This window comes from Pseudorasbora parva, chromosome 11, assembly GCF_024679245.1.
Source record: "Pseudorasbora parva isolate DD20220531a chromosome 11, ASM2467924v1, whole genome shotgun sequence".
NCBI lineage: Eukaryota > Metazoa > Chordata > Actinopteri > Cypriniformes > Gobionidae > Pseudorasbora > Pseudorasbora parva.
In genome coordinates, this window is record NC_090182.1 from 38,682,773 (window position 1) to 38,700,309 (window position 17,537).

At 37.9% G+C, this 17,537-nt stretch overlaps 1 protein-coding gene across 1 annotated transcript in view; it reads left to right on the forward strand.

Moving 5' to 3' along the window:
- The window catches only part of aff2 (AF4/FMR2 family, member 2), a 386,660-nt gene that overhangs the window by 319,539 nt on the left and 49,584 nt on the right, over window positions 1-17,537 (forward strand). The window contains exons 10-11 of the mRNA XM_067457882.1: window positions 12,172-12,334; window positions 15,816-16,862. Of these exons, the coding sequence (XP_067313983.1) occupies window positions 12,172-12,334; window positions 15,816-16,862 (1,210 nt within the window). The remainder of the gene's footprint in view (window positions 1-12,171; window positions 12,335-15,815; window positions 16,863-17,537) is intronic.

The window sequence follows — 17,537 nt, forward strand, 5'->3', positions numbered from 1 at the left end:
TCTGCAGCTTTTGTCATGTTAATAAGTAGCCTACTTATTTCAATGTGTTGACTATATAATATTTTTTACTGATTACACACACACACACACACACACACACACACACACACACACACACACACACACACACACACATCATATACAAGTGACTTTTAATTCACGTGTAATGTTTTGTCATTACATTCAACAGTATACAATATATGTCATTTTAATTACATATAAACATGTAAGTCCTACTTAAGTGGGTAAAAAAGCAACATATTAAAGTTCAGATAACTGTGTTTATTATCCTTTTAAACTGTAATAGATTTAACTTTAACATGCAGTTGAGTGTCTGAAAACATTACATTCAGTTCACACTTAAGGATATTATTTTACAGTATATTATTTACATAATAAGTGCTCTTTTTAATTTGATATTCAAATTTGAAATTTTTCTATTTTTTAGTTTTGAAAGGTCCCGTTCTTCGCGTGTTTTCAAAGCTTTGATTATTTTTACAGTGTGCAATATAAGATGAGTTCATGTTTCGCGTGTAAAAAAACAGTATTTTTCACACAATTTCCTTATCTGTACAGCGCTGTTTCCTCTGTCCTAAAAACGGCCTGATGATTTCCTTGTTCTATGAAGTCCCTCCTTCAGAAATACGTAACGAGTTCTGATTGGGCCAGTGCTTCCCGTGTTGTGATTGGACAGCAGCTTAGCGCACTTTGCCCGGAAAGGTCTTTGCCCTCTTCTTCGCTTGGGAGAGCAACAAGACCACATCCCCTATTTTGCGTGTACTTGTGGGAGGAGGGTTAGTCAACAAACGGTTCTAGTGACGTCATTCCTGAAGGAAGTGCAGGGGTGTAGTCCAAACCGGCCGTTCGCTGTAGGCTTTGAAAGGGAACTTCTGTTAAATAAAATATCTCGCTCGGCATTGAACTTTGAGCTTTATAATTTTACAGGTATTAGTTATGCTCTAACAGCAACATTACACACTAACTAAAGTTTGAAAGATGGAATCGCGAAGAACGGGACCTTTAATACATTCAGTATGTGCTTCTCAGGAAGCGTTATCAAAGACATCTCAACGTTACAATCTGTGTAATGTAATCTTTTTTACACTTAAGAAACTACACACTGTTTACATGTATCCTGAACAGTTAAATCATTGAGGGGAAACGGCTCTGTTTTCAATAACAGATTTGTGTAATTAGAGCAATATTATTACACCTTTTTCTTAATGGCTCCTTTAATCTCTCTTGGCCAGAGTTTCTTTTCTCAGTAGTGTGGGCCCTTTACATATTAATCATAGTCAAGCAGTGCTTAATGTCTGCTGCTTTGTTTGCATCTTAATTCAGTTATGCTTTTTCATTCAGCTGTAATCTATTAACATCTTGCATCTCTATTCTTTCTCTCTCTTTCACTCCCCTTCTCATCCATTTCTCCACTTCTTTGTTAATTGCACTCACACACACGGTGTGAATTCAGGTTGAGGATGTGTGTTGGGAATATGTAAATGGGAGAAAGGCGTGTTCAGAAATCCCTCCACATATTAATAACTTGTTTACTGTGTCAACATTGCCATTTTGTCTCTCAAAGGCAACTTATGAAATCAACTCGTGCTCCAGTGATGTGGATCTAATTGTGTGAATATCAGGTGTCTACTTTATAATATCCTATAAAGTCATCCATCCTAAATGTTGCTCATTAGCTTCAAAAATGGTCATTCATTCGATTGCTCATACAGATACAGTGTAGAAGAATGTAAATGCGAGATATGATGGTGGATTGCTGTCGTTAAGGTATTTTGAAGCAAATATTCAAAATGCTGTCATTTCAACCCGATCTCACAGCAGTTTGTACGTATTTTACAAGGTGGCTAATTCGTACGAATTTGTACAACCTCACTCCAGTGAGAGCCCCTACACCTACCCGGCCGTCACTGGGGTTGACACAAATTGTACAAATTCATACAAGTGAGGTCATACTATTTTGGAAGAATTAGCCACCTTGTACAAATACATACAAAATGGTTGTTAGGGTTCTGAAAAGTAAACCAAGTGACAATACCAAATTTGTATTGTTTTAATCCATTGCCTCAATCTGTTAGGATACGACTAGTTCATAAATTCTCTTTTTTATGACCAAAATAGTCACAAGTTCATTCTGTTTTGGCAAGCTTTGTACTGAACAGCCCCTTCATAACCGCATGTATGCGTAATATATCCTCGTATATCTACTATTAACTTTGACAACTCCTTCTTTTGATTTAGCTTGTTAGCTTTGAATCATCTCATCTGACATTGTGGAATGCTGTCCAATGCGGTGGGATATGCTCTTTTAGCCCTCTCAGAATGCTTTAAGCTGGGCCAAAGGCAGGTCTGGGATTTGTGTACCACCCTTTGCAATGGCCGCGGTCCTGCTCTTTCTGAAAAAACACAACTCCAAACAAGCCGAGCATAATTATGTGAGAAAGATCTCCATCTGGAGCCTTTGGGGCTTTTCTGTGAGACTTTGACATTTAAAGAAAAACCACATACGGAGTGTTTCAATATGGAGATATTCCTGCAGTTGAAACTGTAGAGCACGGTGCTAGCAAAGCCAAGGTCATGCGTTCGATTCCCAGGGAATGCACAAATTGATCAAATGGATACTTTGCATGTAATGTAAATCGCTTTGGATAAAAGCGCTTGCCAAAATGCATGAATGTAAAATGGGTAAACCATTTAGGTTATGCAGTGTCACTCACAGTGCAGAAAGCATTTGGTAGGGCTGTCAAATACAAATTGGAATAATTTTGAATATTCTTCGAATTTACAAAAGAAAATGCACTTTTAGTATAGAGGCCCGCGAGACATGATGATGACGTAACTGACGCGGTTTGTTTATCAACAGCGCGGAGCCTGTGTTGTTTATTTGAGGGGGAAAAAAGACTGGTGAGGACTCTGAGTCTGAGAGAACTAGTGTTGTCAAAAATATCGATATTTCGATATGTATCGATACTGGAATATCTGAAACGATACGATTCTCAGTTTTTACAGTATCGATACCAGCCACTCTCCTCTCCGACCGAAAGCGAGTTGACACTCACTGGCATATTCTCACTCCGCCCGGTTAACCTCTGAGCACGGCAAACGCGCGTTCTGCTGGACTTTTTCCTCATGACAGTGTGTTATTGTTAGCGTGTGATCGGTCTGAATTTCGCGCGGGATTGCACATAAATTAATTCTACTAATCCCCGCAGATTTCGTGCTCACATCTGAAGCGCACACACATAGCCTACCGTAATAAAGCCGCCTCTGACATGATACAAGTGCAAACATTTGCTTCTTTTTCCAGCTTATTATTGGTCAAATACACTCAAAGAATTATCAGTGCACATCTGGAAGAGTATTAACGTAAACACAGTCGCAAACTGTTCAGTAACAGGAACAGTGTTTAGGATCCATGCGTCTGTTAGTCTTAAAGGGACCGCAGTCATTTGTTATTCAACCTACAAAAAGACAAACGATCAACTGCTCTTGACTGATCAACTTGTGTAACTTTAATGGTTTCATCTGTACGCTATTGAATTTTTTACAAAGAACATTATCCAATGTTGTTTTAAATGTAATTACTATGCATTTTTTTATTCCGTTTCTTATTTGAATGTTAGACCTACCTGAAAAAATAAAGCAGTCATTTAATTTGTATCTTCTATTCTATTGCATTTATTTGTGCTATTGTTTGTAATCTGTTTATTTGTTGTTATTTTATTACTGTTTACTCGTCTTTTTAAATTCAATTTACCAAAATCAAGAAATCATGCTTCCTTGTGCTGTGTGTAAGCTATTGCAACACAATTACCCCATTGTAAAAAATACACTGAGATAGCAACAGTTTGTGAGATAATTTTAATAGTAATTGATCAATTGATCAATAATTGCTCAAATCAAAATGATGCCCAACCCTAAGGAACATGCTGGCCAGATGAATTTTTAGTAAAAAATAACAATGAATAATAACAAGTTCTGTTGTTGAGATGAGGAGATTGTCTTGACCAGGCCCACACCCCTAAATGCATAGAAGCAACTGCAATGTGATTGGTGGATTAGATCATTGCACCAATGAGAAATTGAACAGGTGTTCCTAATAATCCTTAAGGTGAGTGTACAGTTTGATTGAATTCAAAGCATTGACATCAACATCATGGGAAGAGTTTTCTCTTGCTTTTTAAAGTAGATAAGCCTATTTGTTTGGCATTAATCTTAATATTGCACCATTATATGATAATTAGCATTTTATTATGTGCCATTTAACACTGTTTTTCCCTGCTGTCATCAACCCAATCAGAACAAACTGGCAACCCACCAGTTGAAAATCACTGCTTTAGATTATTGTATGGAAATGTATTTGACATGTGTAATGTGTTTTCACAGAGAGTAATCAGTGAAAGTGAGTCAGATGGAATTATGGTCTTGTTTTGAACATTCGCAGACAGTTGAAACATTTTAATCAAGGACCAGACCTAATCTGAGCTTGGGAAACCAACCATCAACTTGTAAATACGCTCAGTGTGTCCCTGTTGAGAACAGGTCTTGTAATGATTCGGGAATCAGAGCCGTGTTTTGAAACAGGATCTATAATCCATTCCTCATGCGAACAGACCATCGATTGAATCAAATAAAGCTTGTAATGGATTTAAGGGCAAAGGGAAGTTACAATCATCATCGTAGAGATGTGTGCCGAGTTATTCGTTGGGGTGATTTATTAAAAAAAATAATGTATCCGCTGCACACAGATGATCGTTTTATGCGGCGGTGGGCTAATGACTTGAACTCCTTCAGGTCTCTTCCAGAGGCGGACAGTATTAAAGTATTTTTACTTTCCAAGTAATTTAGTTTTTTAAAGTATATGTACTTTATCAGTGTTCTTCCTCGGAAAACTTACTTCACAACATTCCAAAACATAATATTGTACTTTTTACAGCAATGCATTTCATATTGAATATCATTTAATACTTAATTACATCCAAAATGTAGTACTGTATACTTTTACTCAAGTAAAAGTATTCAAAGTTTCACTTGAGTACACGTAAGAAAGTACTACATTTTTTATGTAATTAAGTATTAAAGGTAAGAAAACAACAACTTTTATTTATGAAATGCAGTGCAGTAAAAAAGTATGAGATTATATATTATGCTTTGGAATGCAGTGAAGTAAAAGTTTTCTAAAGAAAAACACTGATATTGTATATACTTGAAAATATGCTTGAGTAGAAAGTAAAAATACTCCATTACTGTCTGCCTCTGGTCTCTTCTCATCTTCTCTCTTTGTCATTTAATGCTTCAGACTCTTTGTTGCTTTCACTCCTCAAACACATAATCGTGTTTAGTGCCGAGACCCCGCGTCGTCGAATTCTTTTGAACTTTTCAAATTTAACTTATTGATGGAAATCATAAATTCACAGTTCATTAAATTTTCTACGCCGAAGACATCTGGCTGGCGGTATTGGCAGATTGCAGTCCAGACTCGATGTCTGAAAAGGGCCCATCTCTGTTTCTAAGAGGAATAGAATCAAAATTGGGCTTCTAAACCGAGGCTCTGACTGCTCCAGCGACCGTATCTATTAAACTTCATTGAAGGAGAGGTTGAAAAAAAGACGAAAAAAACACACAGTAGGAGATGGCAAGGATAATAATGCACACTTGCTCAGGGTTCGTTAGGCCGCCTTTTGATAGATCTGCAAATAATTACAATCTGCAAGCTAACACGGGAACAGAGGCGGCCTTTGCTGAGGTCCCGAGCTGCGGCACTAGACTCGATCTGCTAGCGGCCCTTGGGTCTGGTGTGAATTTCTGGATGAACTTGTGTCTTAATGAGTCTCTTCGAGCAGTTGCCATCTCTCACACACTGCTTTTTCTTGCCCCCCTCCGTCGTAAGCCCTCTCCATCTGCGATTCGGCCCATCAGACAGACCGCCAGGCTGTGACTATCTGTCACATTGATCTGAGATTATGGTATCAGTGTAAACACAGAGAGAAAAACACTAGTCGATGGGGTCCCTGTAGCTTCCAGTGATGCATCAGCCTTTGTTTCAGTGTGATTATCTCAGAGGAGTGATCATGGCTTTGGCCCTTGTATTACCTTGTTCTTCTGTTAGCAAGAACTGGAGATGATGTTTCGAATATATTGTAGATGGCAGAGCTCTTTTTGTGGCCCCGAGTTTGGTTCATTTGCCTGGTGTGAAAAGGGTTGTCCAAACTCGATGGACAAGAAGAAGCAGTATTCAATGGCAATTTATTTAACACGGCAAACCAAACCTGGGGTATTTTGAAACTTAATAATCAGCTGAATATGTATGCAGTGCCCTCCATTAATATAGGCACACTTGGTAAATATGAGCAAAAGTCGGCTGTGAAAATAAGTCTATTGTTTATCCTTTTGATCGTTCATTCAAAGATACAGTATGTTCTTGCAGCTGCTTTCTCAAAATTTTGTTAAAGCACTGTTTTTTTTCCCTGCATTGTAAATGTAAATGTGAATTAAAGATGCCCTAGAATGAGATGAAACAGATACAGTTTTACAGGTCCGTTTACAACCCTAGAAATTGTCCCTAGAATTAAATGGTCTGTGTTTGCCTTATTTGGAAGGGTCATGAATAATAATGTTCAGCTTTGCTCTGATTGGCTCATTTCAGAAGCTCAGTTTTTCAGCAAACACAATCGCAAACAGCACAATCGGCTCGTGAGTCGTGACAGAACATGCACAGACCGACTGAATGACACTTTAGGCAGAACATCTCAAATGGAGATTGCTAAAAAAACAGCTTACTTGTTTATTGCTGTTTTCAGATCAGAGAGCTTGCCTGCGCTAGGTTGCCAGATTGCACATTTAAGTAAAATACCGAATAGAATGTTTCTTTTAGCAGAAAAGCTCTGATTGGGGGATTTAAATACGAAAATCTGGCAACCGCAAGCACGAACACTTGAACGCTCCTCTTTTTCCCCCAAACAAAGAGCGCTTTTTGTTCAAATTTTAATTTTTTAAACCACATTTTAGTCTCATAATTTTTCATTAACGATATTGCATGTTTACATAGTCACAATAATCGTTAAAGGATGTTTGTGTCATCTCGTCCTGTGTCACTCATGGAAAAAAAGCTTTTCAATGAACATTTTTCGTCATACTTCCGTTAACAAAATTGACACTAGTCAAAGCAAACTTTGCATCCGATTATAGATAATCATCAACCATGCCTGTTGACAGTTCTGTTCTGTGGGAAGGCTGTGAAAAGTGCTCACATCCCCTACACAGCCTAGAACATAAGTTTTCACTATAGTGTCCTCATCTTCACAATACCTGCAGAATTTCTGACAATTTAGTGCAAGTTCACGTTTATACGGCCTGCCCTTGAACATGGGCTGGTTAAATGCAAATTTGGCAAGGCGTAAATATTAATGATCCCGACTGTTGTGTCACAGTCAGGGTTATGTTGGGATTCTCCCTTTTCAGTGGTCTTTTTCAAACACAAGACATGGTGTTTGAGGCCCATGCTATGTCAGTTCCATGTACAGAACTCTTATTATTCAACTATGCCAAGGTAAATACAGTCGTCCATTCTAGGGCACCTTTAAATTCATGATGATTTTCATAACAATCTCTTAATCTTCAGCAGAAAAGTGAATTGTGTTCAGAAGTGAAGGTAACACTTTAGTATGTGGAACACATTCACTATTAGCTACGACTTTTGCCTCAATAAATGCCTAATTCACTGCATATAAATAGTTAGTAAGGCAGTTTTTATAGCATTTAAGTTTTGGGATTGGGTAGGATTAAGAGATGTAGAATAAGGTCATGCAGAATAAGGCATTAATATTTGCTTTATAAGTACTCATAAGCAGCCACTATCCTAGTAATATGCATTCTAATAAGCAACTAGTTAATAGTTAATAACTAATAAGACTGTCTTGCGATTTTGTGTGATTGTTTGTTCGCTGCAGATGTCACACTTTCAGGTGCACATGCTCCAGAGTTATCCATACATCCTGGATCAAAAACCTGAGCTGACAGAGAATGCTTATAGCATCTAAACCAGTCTGGATTTGTTTGGTTTTGTCAACTCTATACCAACCCCATCCTTTTTCTCAAGTAGCTTTATGTAATAGGCCACAACAGTCTATCGCTAATGTTTATTTTTGTATATACATCAGAGCTCATATTCTGAGCCTAGTAAATTGTTTCATTATAAAACATGAATATTTAAAATGTAAATTGTTCTAAATATTATTTATTTATTAGAGTGGTTTGAGATGTTTTGCTTATGCCTGGAGATCTTTTCGGGGTTGTAACAGCAACATGCATTGACAGAGAATTATTTAAAGCCATAGGAGGCCTTTGCAAATTCTTCCCTTGCTGAATATTAATAAGCGCCTTGGTAGCTTTTGCACAGCATAACTTATGGCGGATTTGAAAAATATATTTGTGCACATCTGTTTATGTGTATAGTGTGATATGTGTGCTGAGTGTTTCAGGACACATTGTAAATGAATGCTAATATCATATTAGTGAAACTTCTATATTTATATAATTGTGAATGCAAATATTTACGCTTATCCTTTACGATGTAGAGAGGCTGGTGATATCGCATTTCCCTTTTTTAACCTCGGCATAAACATTTTTTCTCAGTCTAGTTTTCAGACCTAGATGTGTCAAACATAAACCGTTATGAAAGCAGATATGTTATCGTTCCTTATTACAGTTATAGTTCAGCGGTGAGATGTTTAATTTACCCGGTTCTTTCAGTCCCAGTGGCCCAGTTCTAGTTGAGTTTGCCCAGGGCCTGCTGTTACTCCTTCAGGGAAACACTTCCTCCTTCCTGTGTTCGTGCAACGTGTGCTGCTTTACGAAACGAAAGCTATTCTCAGAGCTGCTCTGTGCGGTCTGTTTGGGGACGAGGATATCGTTAATTATGAATAATGATGATAAGTAAACTTTGTTTACTTTGCTTCGCTGTGCTAGGCAAGATCTTCTCTCTCTCTCTCTCTCTCTCTCTCTCTCTCTCTCTCTCTCTCTCTCTCTCTCTCTCTCTCTCTCTCTCTCTCTCTCTCTCTCTCTCTCTCTCTCTCTCTCTCTCTCTATCTATCTCTCTCTCACTCGGACTGAACTAAGCCCCTGAATGGAAGAAAAATGATATATAGGCTATATAAAATATTTATTATATTATATTATTATAGTCAATTCTATTACACCCATTCAGAAAAAGGCTTCAATTAGTAGCTATTGTGACTGTTGTATTGTGTTAATAGTAGTTCTGTAACAGTATTACTATTTTTCAGGTAAACGCGTTAAGAATATTTAACGTAATTAATGGAACATCCATTTTTTTCTATCATCTAGAAGTGTTAAGTGTTAGATATGATCATGTTCTTATACATGTAAATGCTTTCAAAGCTTCCAAGCCGACAAAAGAGATTGCGCTGTCTGTGAATGTCCTGTCTATGTGACAAAAACACACACACAGAGAGAAGTGTGCCAGAATCTTTCACGTTTGAACGAACCACAACACAAAATTATGCCAAAATATCAGTTTTGTTGAGTATCCTAATAAAAGCAGTCTTAAATTAGTTAATTAAGGATTTAATAACTTAAATGCATGACTGTTTCGCCAAACATTCTTACACATTCGGGTCGTTAGCGACCCGGATCTATATTTAACATGGATAGACCTCTACCTGTCGCAATAATATGTACAACTTCTGATGTTAGATTGACAGAGAATAAAATAAAACATATTTCGTTACCTTTTGGAGCTTGGAAGGATTCAGTTTGAGCAGATGTTTAATAGGCTACTATCATCCTCGTCAGAGCTCGTTTACCAGTATATTCAGCATCTGGCTCATGTTCGCGATCTCACGCATATTTTCCAAACTCATTTTCAACGTCTTCAAAATCAATATTTTGATCACTGACAGCCACATCCGTCATCAAGAGACAGTGACACTAATATTTGATTAAGTTTAGTACTTTAAATCACTGAGCCATTTCAAGTTTTGCAGATTATAATTATTATAGTTTCGTTTTCTGTCAGAGGTAACTATGAAACGTGAAACGTCACTTCATCATTGTGTATCAGACATTGCCACCTTGTGAGATAAAGGTGAATTGTGCCCTATTTTTTTCATTGTAGATTCATTTATCATTGTGCAAAAAATATATACATACAATCCTACACATCTCGGGTCATTAGCGACCCTATACAATTTTGACAAAAAAATAGTGGAAAAACAGGCATTTCATTATAATTCTTTAATTTTTTCTTGTTATATTCTTTAAAATGGAATGATTGATGAATACATTTAATGCATTTAATGGTTAATAAAGATTAATCTATTTAATTTATAATTTATGCCGTGCAGACTGTTTGATCATTTTATACATGTTCTGTATATTTCTTATACCTGCCACAGGTAAATATCTCATTTCACAAATATCACATTTATTATGTTTTTAATTTAAGTTCACTTTAAATTAAAAGTTGTTTTATTTGTATGTATTTATATATAAATGTTAAAAAATATAGCTTTCATGTAATATTGAAAAGCTATAATTGATGTTTAATATGGGGGGTGGGGGGGTCATTTTCATATAAACATCAGTAACAGTATCAGTGATAATGGCGAAATATTCATAAAAGATGCCATTAAACAAGCGTTTAAAATATACTGCTTTTATGTTTTTTTTCTACGTTCAAAAAACATACAAAGTTAATGTTTTTAATAGATGGACAGCAATATTTAATTCATAAACAATTTCATCTGCAAAAAAAAGGTGAAAGAACCAGGAAACATTCAGTCTTGCCTTTCTCTCATGAGATTCCACAGCTGTTAGCCAAAGGTCAACCTTATTAGGACTAAAAGATGGAGAGAAAATGACCTTCTGTTTTTTTCTCTATACTTTTATTTTGGTTTGTGTGTCTGTATCACACCAATCAGCACTATTTGCATAGGCAAAGGTCACACAGGTTGGAGTTTTGAAAGAACAGCATATTCCAAGCCCTTTGTGTCTTTTCTGTAACAGTGTCCTGGTTTGATTACAAGACGTGCATTTTCACTGCAGCACACATTGGGTGTCAGGTAGATTGTAGGGTGTTTTCTCTTCACTGACAGTGCCTGAGTGAACAAGTGGCCAATTTTTGATAAAGCGTATGCCATGATTTGGCATGCATCTGTTTCTTGTTTGCTTTTTCACTTTCCTGGGGCAGGTTCCTTTTTCCTGACTAGTGTTGTCCATGTCTTGCTGGCACAGCTGTAGACCAGAGCGCTTTTTCCTGTCGTAACATGATCTCTAATGAAGTGTCAACATAAAGCAGCCTGGTCTGACCTTTGGAAAAGGAGTTTAATTTGCCTCCTTTTGCCGTGTTTGACTCCATGTAGAACAATCTTGGATGGCCACATCTGAGGATACCCTGAGAAGTGAAGTACTTATTGGATTAGAGCACTGTGGCCTTTCATGAACTCATAAATAATGCTGAGCATGACTGATAACTCTGAGACAGAGCCGAGGTGGAGAAGTAAACAAGCGCTTTTTTTTTCTTGCTCATTTTCTGTCTATCGTCAATTTGTTCAGTTGTCTCTTTATGAGTTGGTTTGCCAAAGCAGCATCAGCTAGTGTTGAAAAACGTGTCGAAATAGATATCAAGGGTATTATATTCATTTATATTTAATTGTGTTGTCTGATGTTTTAAAGCATTGAACTGAAACGTGATAGCTGGCATGGGGAAAATTATCCTTTGTTTTTCTTTAAATCTCCCCATAAAATTGTGTGACAAGCCCTTCAGCCATATAAACTCAGGAATATTTCACTCCAAAACCGAATGCAGCTATAAAACAGAAAAACTGTTTTTGTATGGAAAAGAGCTGCATGAACATTCTTCGCAAGTTCTTAGAACAGCATGAGAGTGACTAAAGGATGAATTAATCTTTAATTATTCCTATATTAGGCAGATTCTTTACAGTCCTGTCTGGTACATCGTGTCAAAGGTTCAGCTGATTATAGCATTGGCTCAGTTTCTCCTTCTGATGAATCATTTTTGGTTTGCGTTTAAAAAAACAACCTGTATTTACATCTGTGCTGTCAATGGCACATTTGTATGGTTTGAAGTGTGTCGTACCGGTTTATGAATGTTCTCCTCTATTCTTTTCCCAAAAGCCTTCCTGGAACCACACCTCGAGCCAGCGAACCGACCGGTCACTCCAGCGCCGCCTCGGGCAGCTCAAGCGAATCGGAGAGCAGTTCGGAGTCCGACTCGGACAGCGAGAGCAGTTCCAGCGACAGCGAATGCAACCGAACGTCCCGCGCTGCCACGCCAGAGGTAGGCTACTGATCACTTTACTCCCCTCAGATACACCCACACACTGATCCACAGCTTATAGGGTTAGTTCACCCAAAAATGAAAATTATTTCATTAATTACTCACCCTCATGTCGTTGGATACCCGTAAGACCTTCGTTCATCTTCGGAACACAAAGGCACTAAAAATAAAGGCACTAAAAACATCGATACAAAGTCCATCTCACTACATTGGCTGTACAATAATTTTTACAATGCGATGAAAATAGTTATTATGTGCACAAAAATCAAAATAATGACTTTATCCACAAAGTCATTGATGTGAACTCGACGCATGCACGAGAATATGCGGCAGCTCCACCGTTCGATGTTCAATGTTTTTAGTGCCTTTATGGGTCTTGTGAGTGGGAATGTACTGAATGCCAATGGAGGCCTATCTGAAGCCTTTCTCAGCCATCAGCTTTCAACAAAAATATCTTCATTTGTGTTCCGAAGATGAACGAAGGTGTTACGGGTGTCCAACGACATGAGGGTGAGTAATTAATGAAATCATTTTCATTTTTGGGTGAACTAACCCTTTAATATTTGTGCTAAACTTCTATAAAAGCTGCTTTTAAACAATATCCCTTATGCCTCAGTGGTGAAATATTTAGAGGTAGGGGTGGGCGATATACTGGTAGAAACGATTAACCAGTAGAAATTTGTAAACCGGTAGAGATTTTGGGCTATCGCCTCTATCGTCAAGACGCTGCTCATAGAGAGGGTGAGAACTTAACCTTGAACAGTTAAGTACAAATGTATTTGCAAGTAAAAAGAGTAATTTATGTATATTAATGCTAATGAAACAACAAAAATCCCTCAGTCACTCTTGACTGAATCCCTATTGTAATATTTGTAAAGGACTGTGCATTGTTTTTTGATTATACAATTTATGTAGTAGTTCTAGTGCTTGACGTTTTTCAAGTAGGTCTATGTCATTTGTGTCTTTGCTCTGTTGTAGTTTGTTCTCTTTGCTCTTCATCACTGTTTCCTTGTCTTCTGTAAGCTTGAGAGTTTTTAAGGCTAGTATTGTTTTAAAATGATACTGAAAATGATGATAAGAATTTAAGACATTTTTGTGAATTTCATTTTTTTTTTCTTGTGATATATATATATATATAATTATTCTGAAATTAAATGACTCATATCGTGATATACGATTTAACGATTTTGGTCATATCACCCACCCCTATTTAGAGGCTCAATTATTAATTTATCATCTTTTCTGTTCTATCAAGCTTATTTGAAACAGTATTTATTGCAACAACAAAAAAGTATAATATAAAGTAAATTGTGTATTGGTGTAGCCTGACGTGGTCATACTCAATTCTAGTCAGAATATGAGTCTGAAACCGCTCCATTGGGCTGTGATTATGGGATGTGTTTCAACCGAACCAGGAAAGACCTCAATTGGATAGACCTACAGCCAATCAGATGCATAGTTGTCAACAGAACTCAACTGCACGTGCGCTGGAAGAAGTAGAAGAGGAAGATGAGTGTAAACAATCTTTACCGGTGCTGCAAAACAATTCAAGAATACACGGAGTACTTACCAACACGATCATCATTTTTAAGAGAAATAGTAAACCTGAATGCATATACAAACAAGTTCTCCGTTTAGGATTGGAACGAATTCAACCCAAGCACTCTTCGGTGACATGGATGATTGCGTTACTGTTGATCATCTGTCCGTCATCTTATGAAGCCCACACTGACAATTTCATTGGTCCGAACAGCTCCTCTTCGGGCATAGTTGCTCCACTACGGATCAAGTCCAGAATTTCCCTAACTCAAATGTTTTGGGCGGGGCTAAATTGGGCTGGCATCCAGGCTAGTTTTGGTGTATTGTAAGAAAATACTGTAGTAAATGTTGTACGTATTTGATAGATTCAATGGTGTTGCCGCTGTGCTTTACTAATAATAATAGCATGAACTAAACTAAAACTAAACATCACTGTATTATTTTTGTAATAAGAATTTGAGAGAGAAAATTATTTAATTGTCATCAAAATAATGTCACAATATAAAGACATCACAATGGTCTTATAATAGGCACCATGCCTATAATAGGCACTACAGCAAAATAATGTCTGCTGTTTTTATGTTTATTTATTTATTTGTATTTTGTAGTGAAGCATGAAACAGACTTGTTCTTGATATGCTTGGGTAGAAGTTCTCACCCCTTCTGTTTGATTTTATTTACAGTTTGGTTGTTTAGCTTACCTTCTGAACTTTAGGCCCTGAGGTAAATGAATACCAGCTTATGCAATTATTTCTCTTAGATGATTATTATGGGGCCCATTACCAGCCATTTCAAAAGAACCGAGATGAATCTGAGTAAGTCTATTTTCTCCTTTAGCTAAAGGCAAAGAGAGACTTAGGCAGCATTCCCCCTCCGAGTTTTTCTCAGCATGTGTTAGGGGTAGGATTTTTGAAAGGATCTCCTCAAAGGATTAATTGGCAGCTTTAAAGTTGTCCCGCAGTAGCCTGCCCGGGGCTCCCTAAGAGCATTACACAAGAGTAAACATCTCTCGGTTCTCATCGCCCCTTCTGTGTGTATAGCTTTGCTCTCTGCCAGGGATGGCCAATGGGAATCCGTATCTTAGCACTGCAAGGGCTCTGGTCTACAGAAAGATGTTTCTCTTTCAAGTGGCGGCGCATAGCCCTGATGCCTCAGTGGCGAAATATTGGGAGGCCTGTCAATTTCGACACGCTCAATTGTTAATTCATCATCTTCGCCAGTGCTTTCACTATAAAATTTGGTAGCTTGTATTGGCTGAAATGTCTCTCTGACAGATGGAGAAATAGCATAGGAGATTGCCTTTTGTCTCATAACGTACCATCACGTCTCATTGGAAAGTGCACTGAATTGAATTTCTTACCCTGTGAGTTTAATGGTTAATATGGATGTCCACTCATTTCCACAGCTTCCTTTTCTGAATGATTTGCTATCATTAAGAGCATTCAAGTCAGTGTTTATGGCTTTGTGGGAAAGATTTACTTGTGTCTGCAAACATAATGGTACACAACAATCGGCATGAGATAATATAGCTGATTTTTGCATTTGATCTTTGCAGTGAGAGCTGTGAGCAGTCATCAGGACAGTACTCACAGCATTTCCTCCATTATTCAGGAGTTTTACGACTTCCTCTCTTAATAGCCTTTTCATCATAGCGCCAGTTCATTGGTCTGTGAAAGTCATATGACTGAATCATCAAACTTCTCATGAATCAACACTGAAGACAGATGAAATCTGTGCCAAAATGCATCATTACAAATTCGATTTCCATGTTATTTTAAACATCCATTCAATTACATTGTAGGCCTCGTGCAAAAATGTCACATACAACAAATCTGATATTTTGGTCTTCAAGACTGTCCATAGATGATATAAGTTGTAGAGACAATGGAGTTAATAGTTCTAAAACTGTGGCCCACCAATTTCTTTTGTCTTTTTCCACCAGCCTGAACCTCCATCAACAAACAAGTGGCAACTAGATAAGTGGCTAAACAAAGTTAACCCTCACAATAAAGCACTAATCAACACCCAGTCAGATAGCCATGTGCTTATCAGCTCTCAACCTGGTGAAAGCCAAGCTTCTGAGAACCAGAGCTCCAGCAAGAACAAGCCTAGCACAGCACTGGCACCAGCAGACCCCAAGGAGAGAACGCTGCTCAGTCCTATTCGAGAGAAAGCAAAACCCAAGGCTGGTCAGAAGGCTCCAGAAAGCAAAAGCACCAAGGTGAAATCACCAGCTTCAGTAGAGCTAGCACCCCCTAGGAGAAGCATTGGCAAGAAGCAGCCCAAAAAGGTGGAGCGATCTTCCAGCAGTGAGGAGCACAACTGGCCAAGACCAGGAAATTCAAGTTCTACCCCGAAAGAGAAAGAGCCGCCGCCATTAGAACCGCAAAAACCTAGAGGCAAGGGCCCTGGGGTCAAGACAGCTCCAAGAAAGGAACCTCGAACCACCACAACAAACACTGCACCAACTAATATCACACCTGTTCAAGATAAAAAGAAGCACCGAGGACCCAACAAGATCACCCCCAAGTCTAAGGAATTTATAGAGACAGAGTCTTCTTCATCCGAGTGTCATTCAGACCCTGAAGAACTCACCAAGGTTCAGCTTCCCTGTCCAGGTCCAAACACCCTAAGCCTGAAATCCAAGGATTGCAACAGCAATATCCTGAGTGTTAGTAGCCTTACCAGTACAAGCAGCACCTCCATCCCTGACCCAGGTGCCTCGGATCTTCTGGAAGAGCCCCTCTTTTCTCCCATCCCCATTGTACAAAATGAACTTTTGTCACCTTTAAGAGATTTCGAGGACATCAAGTCCCTTTGGGTTAAGATTGAACTCAGTTTCCTGTCACGGATCCCGGGGCAAGATCCCCCAGAGCCTCCCCCAACCAAGGCTGAGTGTCGGGAGGTCAGTATCAAGCACAGACGGCAACAGTCACCTGCCTCCATCCCTGCAGAAAAGAACCCTAGCAAATCAAAGAGGAAACACAAGGCAAGTGTTTAACATTCTCACTTTCATTACATGATCTATAATTATAAAATCAAGGACTTCAATAACAAATGAATCATGTAATTATTATTTTAAGCAAGCACTCATTCAGCAGGTCCCTTTTGCAACATGGACTTTTTCCAGGGACACAATTCATTAGCAGCGCAGTTATTTAACTACTCTATATTTTTATAATATATTACAATATATCATTCAGTGTTTGTTTCATTAAGCTTCCTGCTGTTTCTCAAAAAAATGTAATGGTACAATATACAAGATTTTTAGATTATAATATACATAAAACACTAGAACAATGTTTTATATTTTGTTGACCTGTGTACATTTCCAACAATGTTTAAATCCAGAGAAATCAGAAATTTTAAGCCATGCGTCGCCTGTCAATGACGTCATATCCGAAACCATCAGTGTTGCCACAGTTACTTTGAAAAAGTAATCGGTTTACTGATTACTGATTACTCCTTTAAAAAGTAACTTAGTTACTTTACAGATTACTTTATTTTAAAAGTAACTAAGTAAGATTGCATGTTACTTTATTAGTTACATTTAGCTGTTGCCGACAGCACAGAAATTACAACTGTTTTTGCCAACACTCACTTTATTGGAAGTGCATTTTTTTTAACAGTAACGTCAACAATGTATCTCCTGACATTTTAAGTT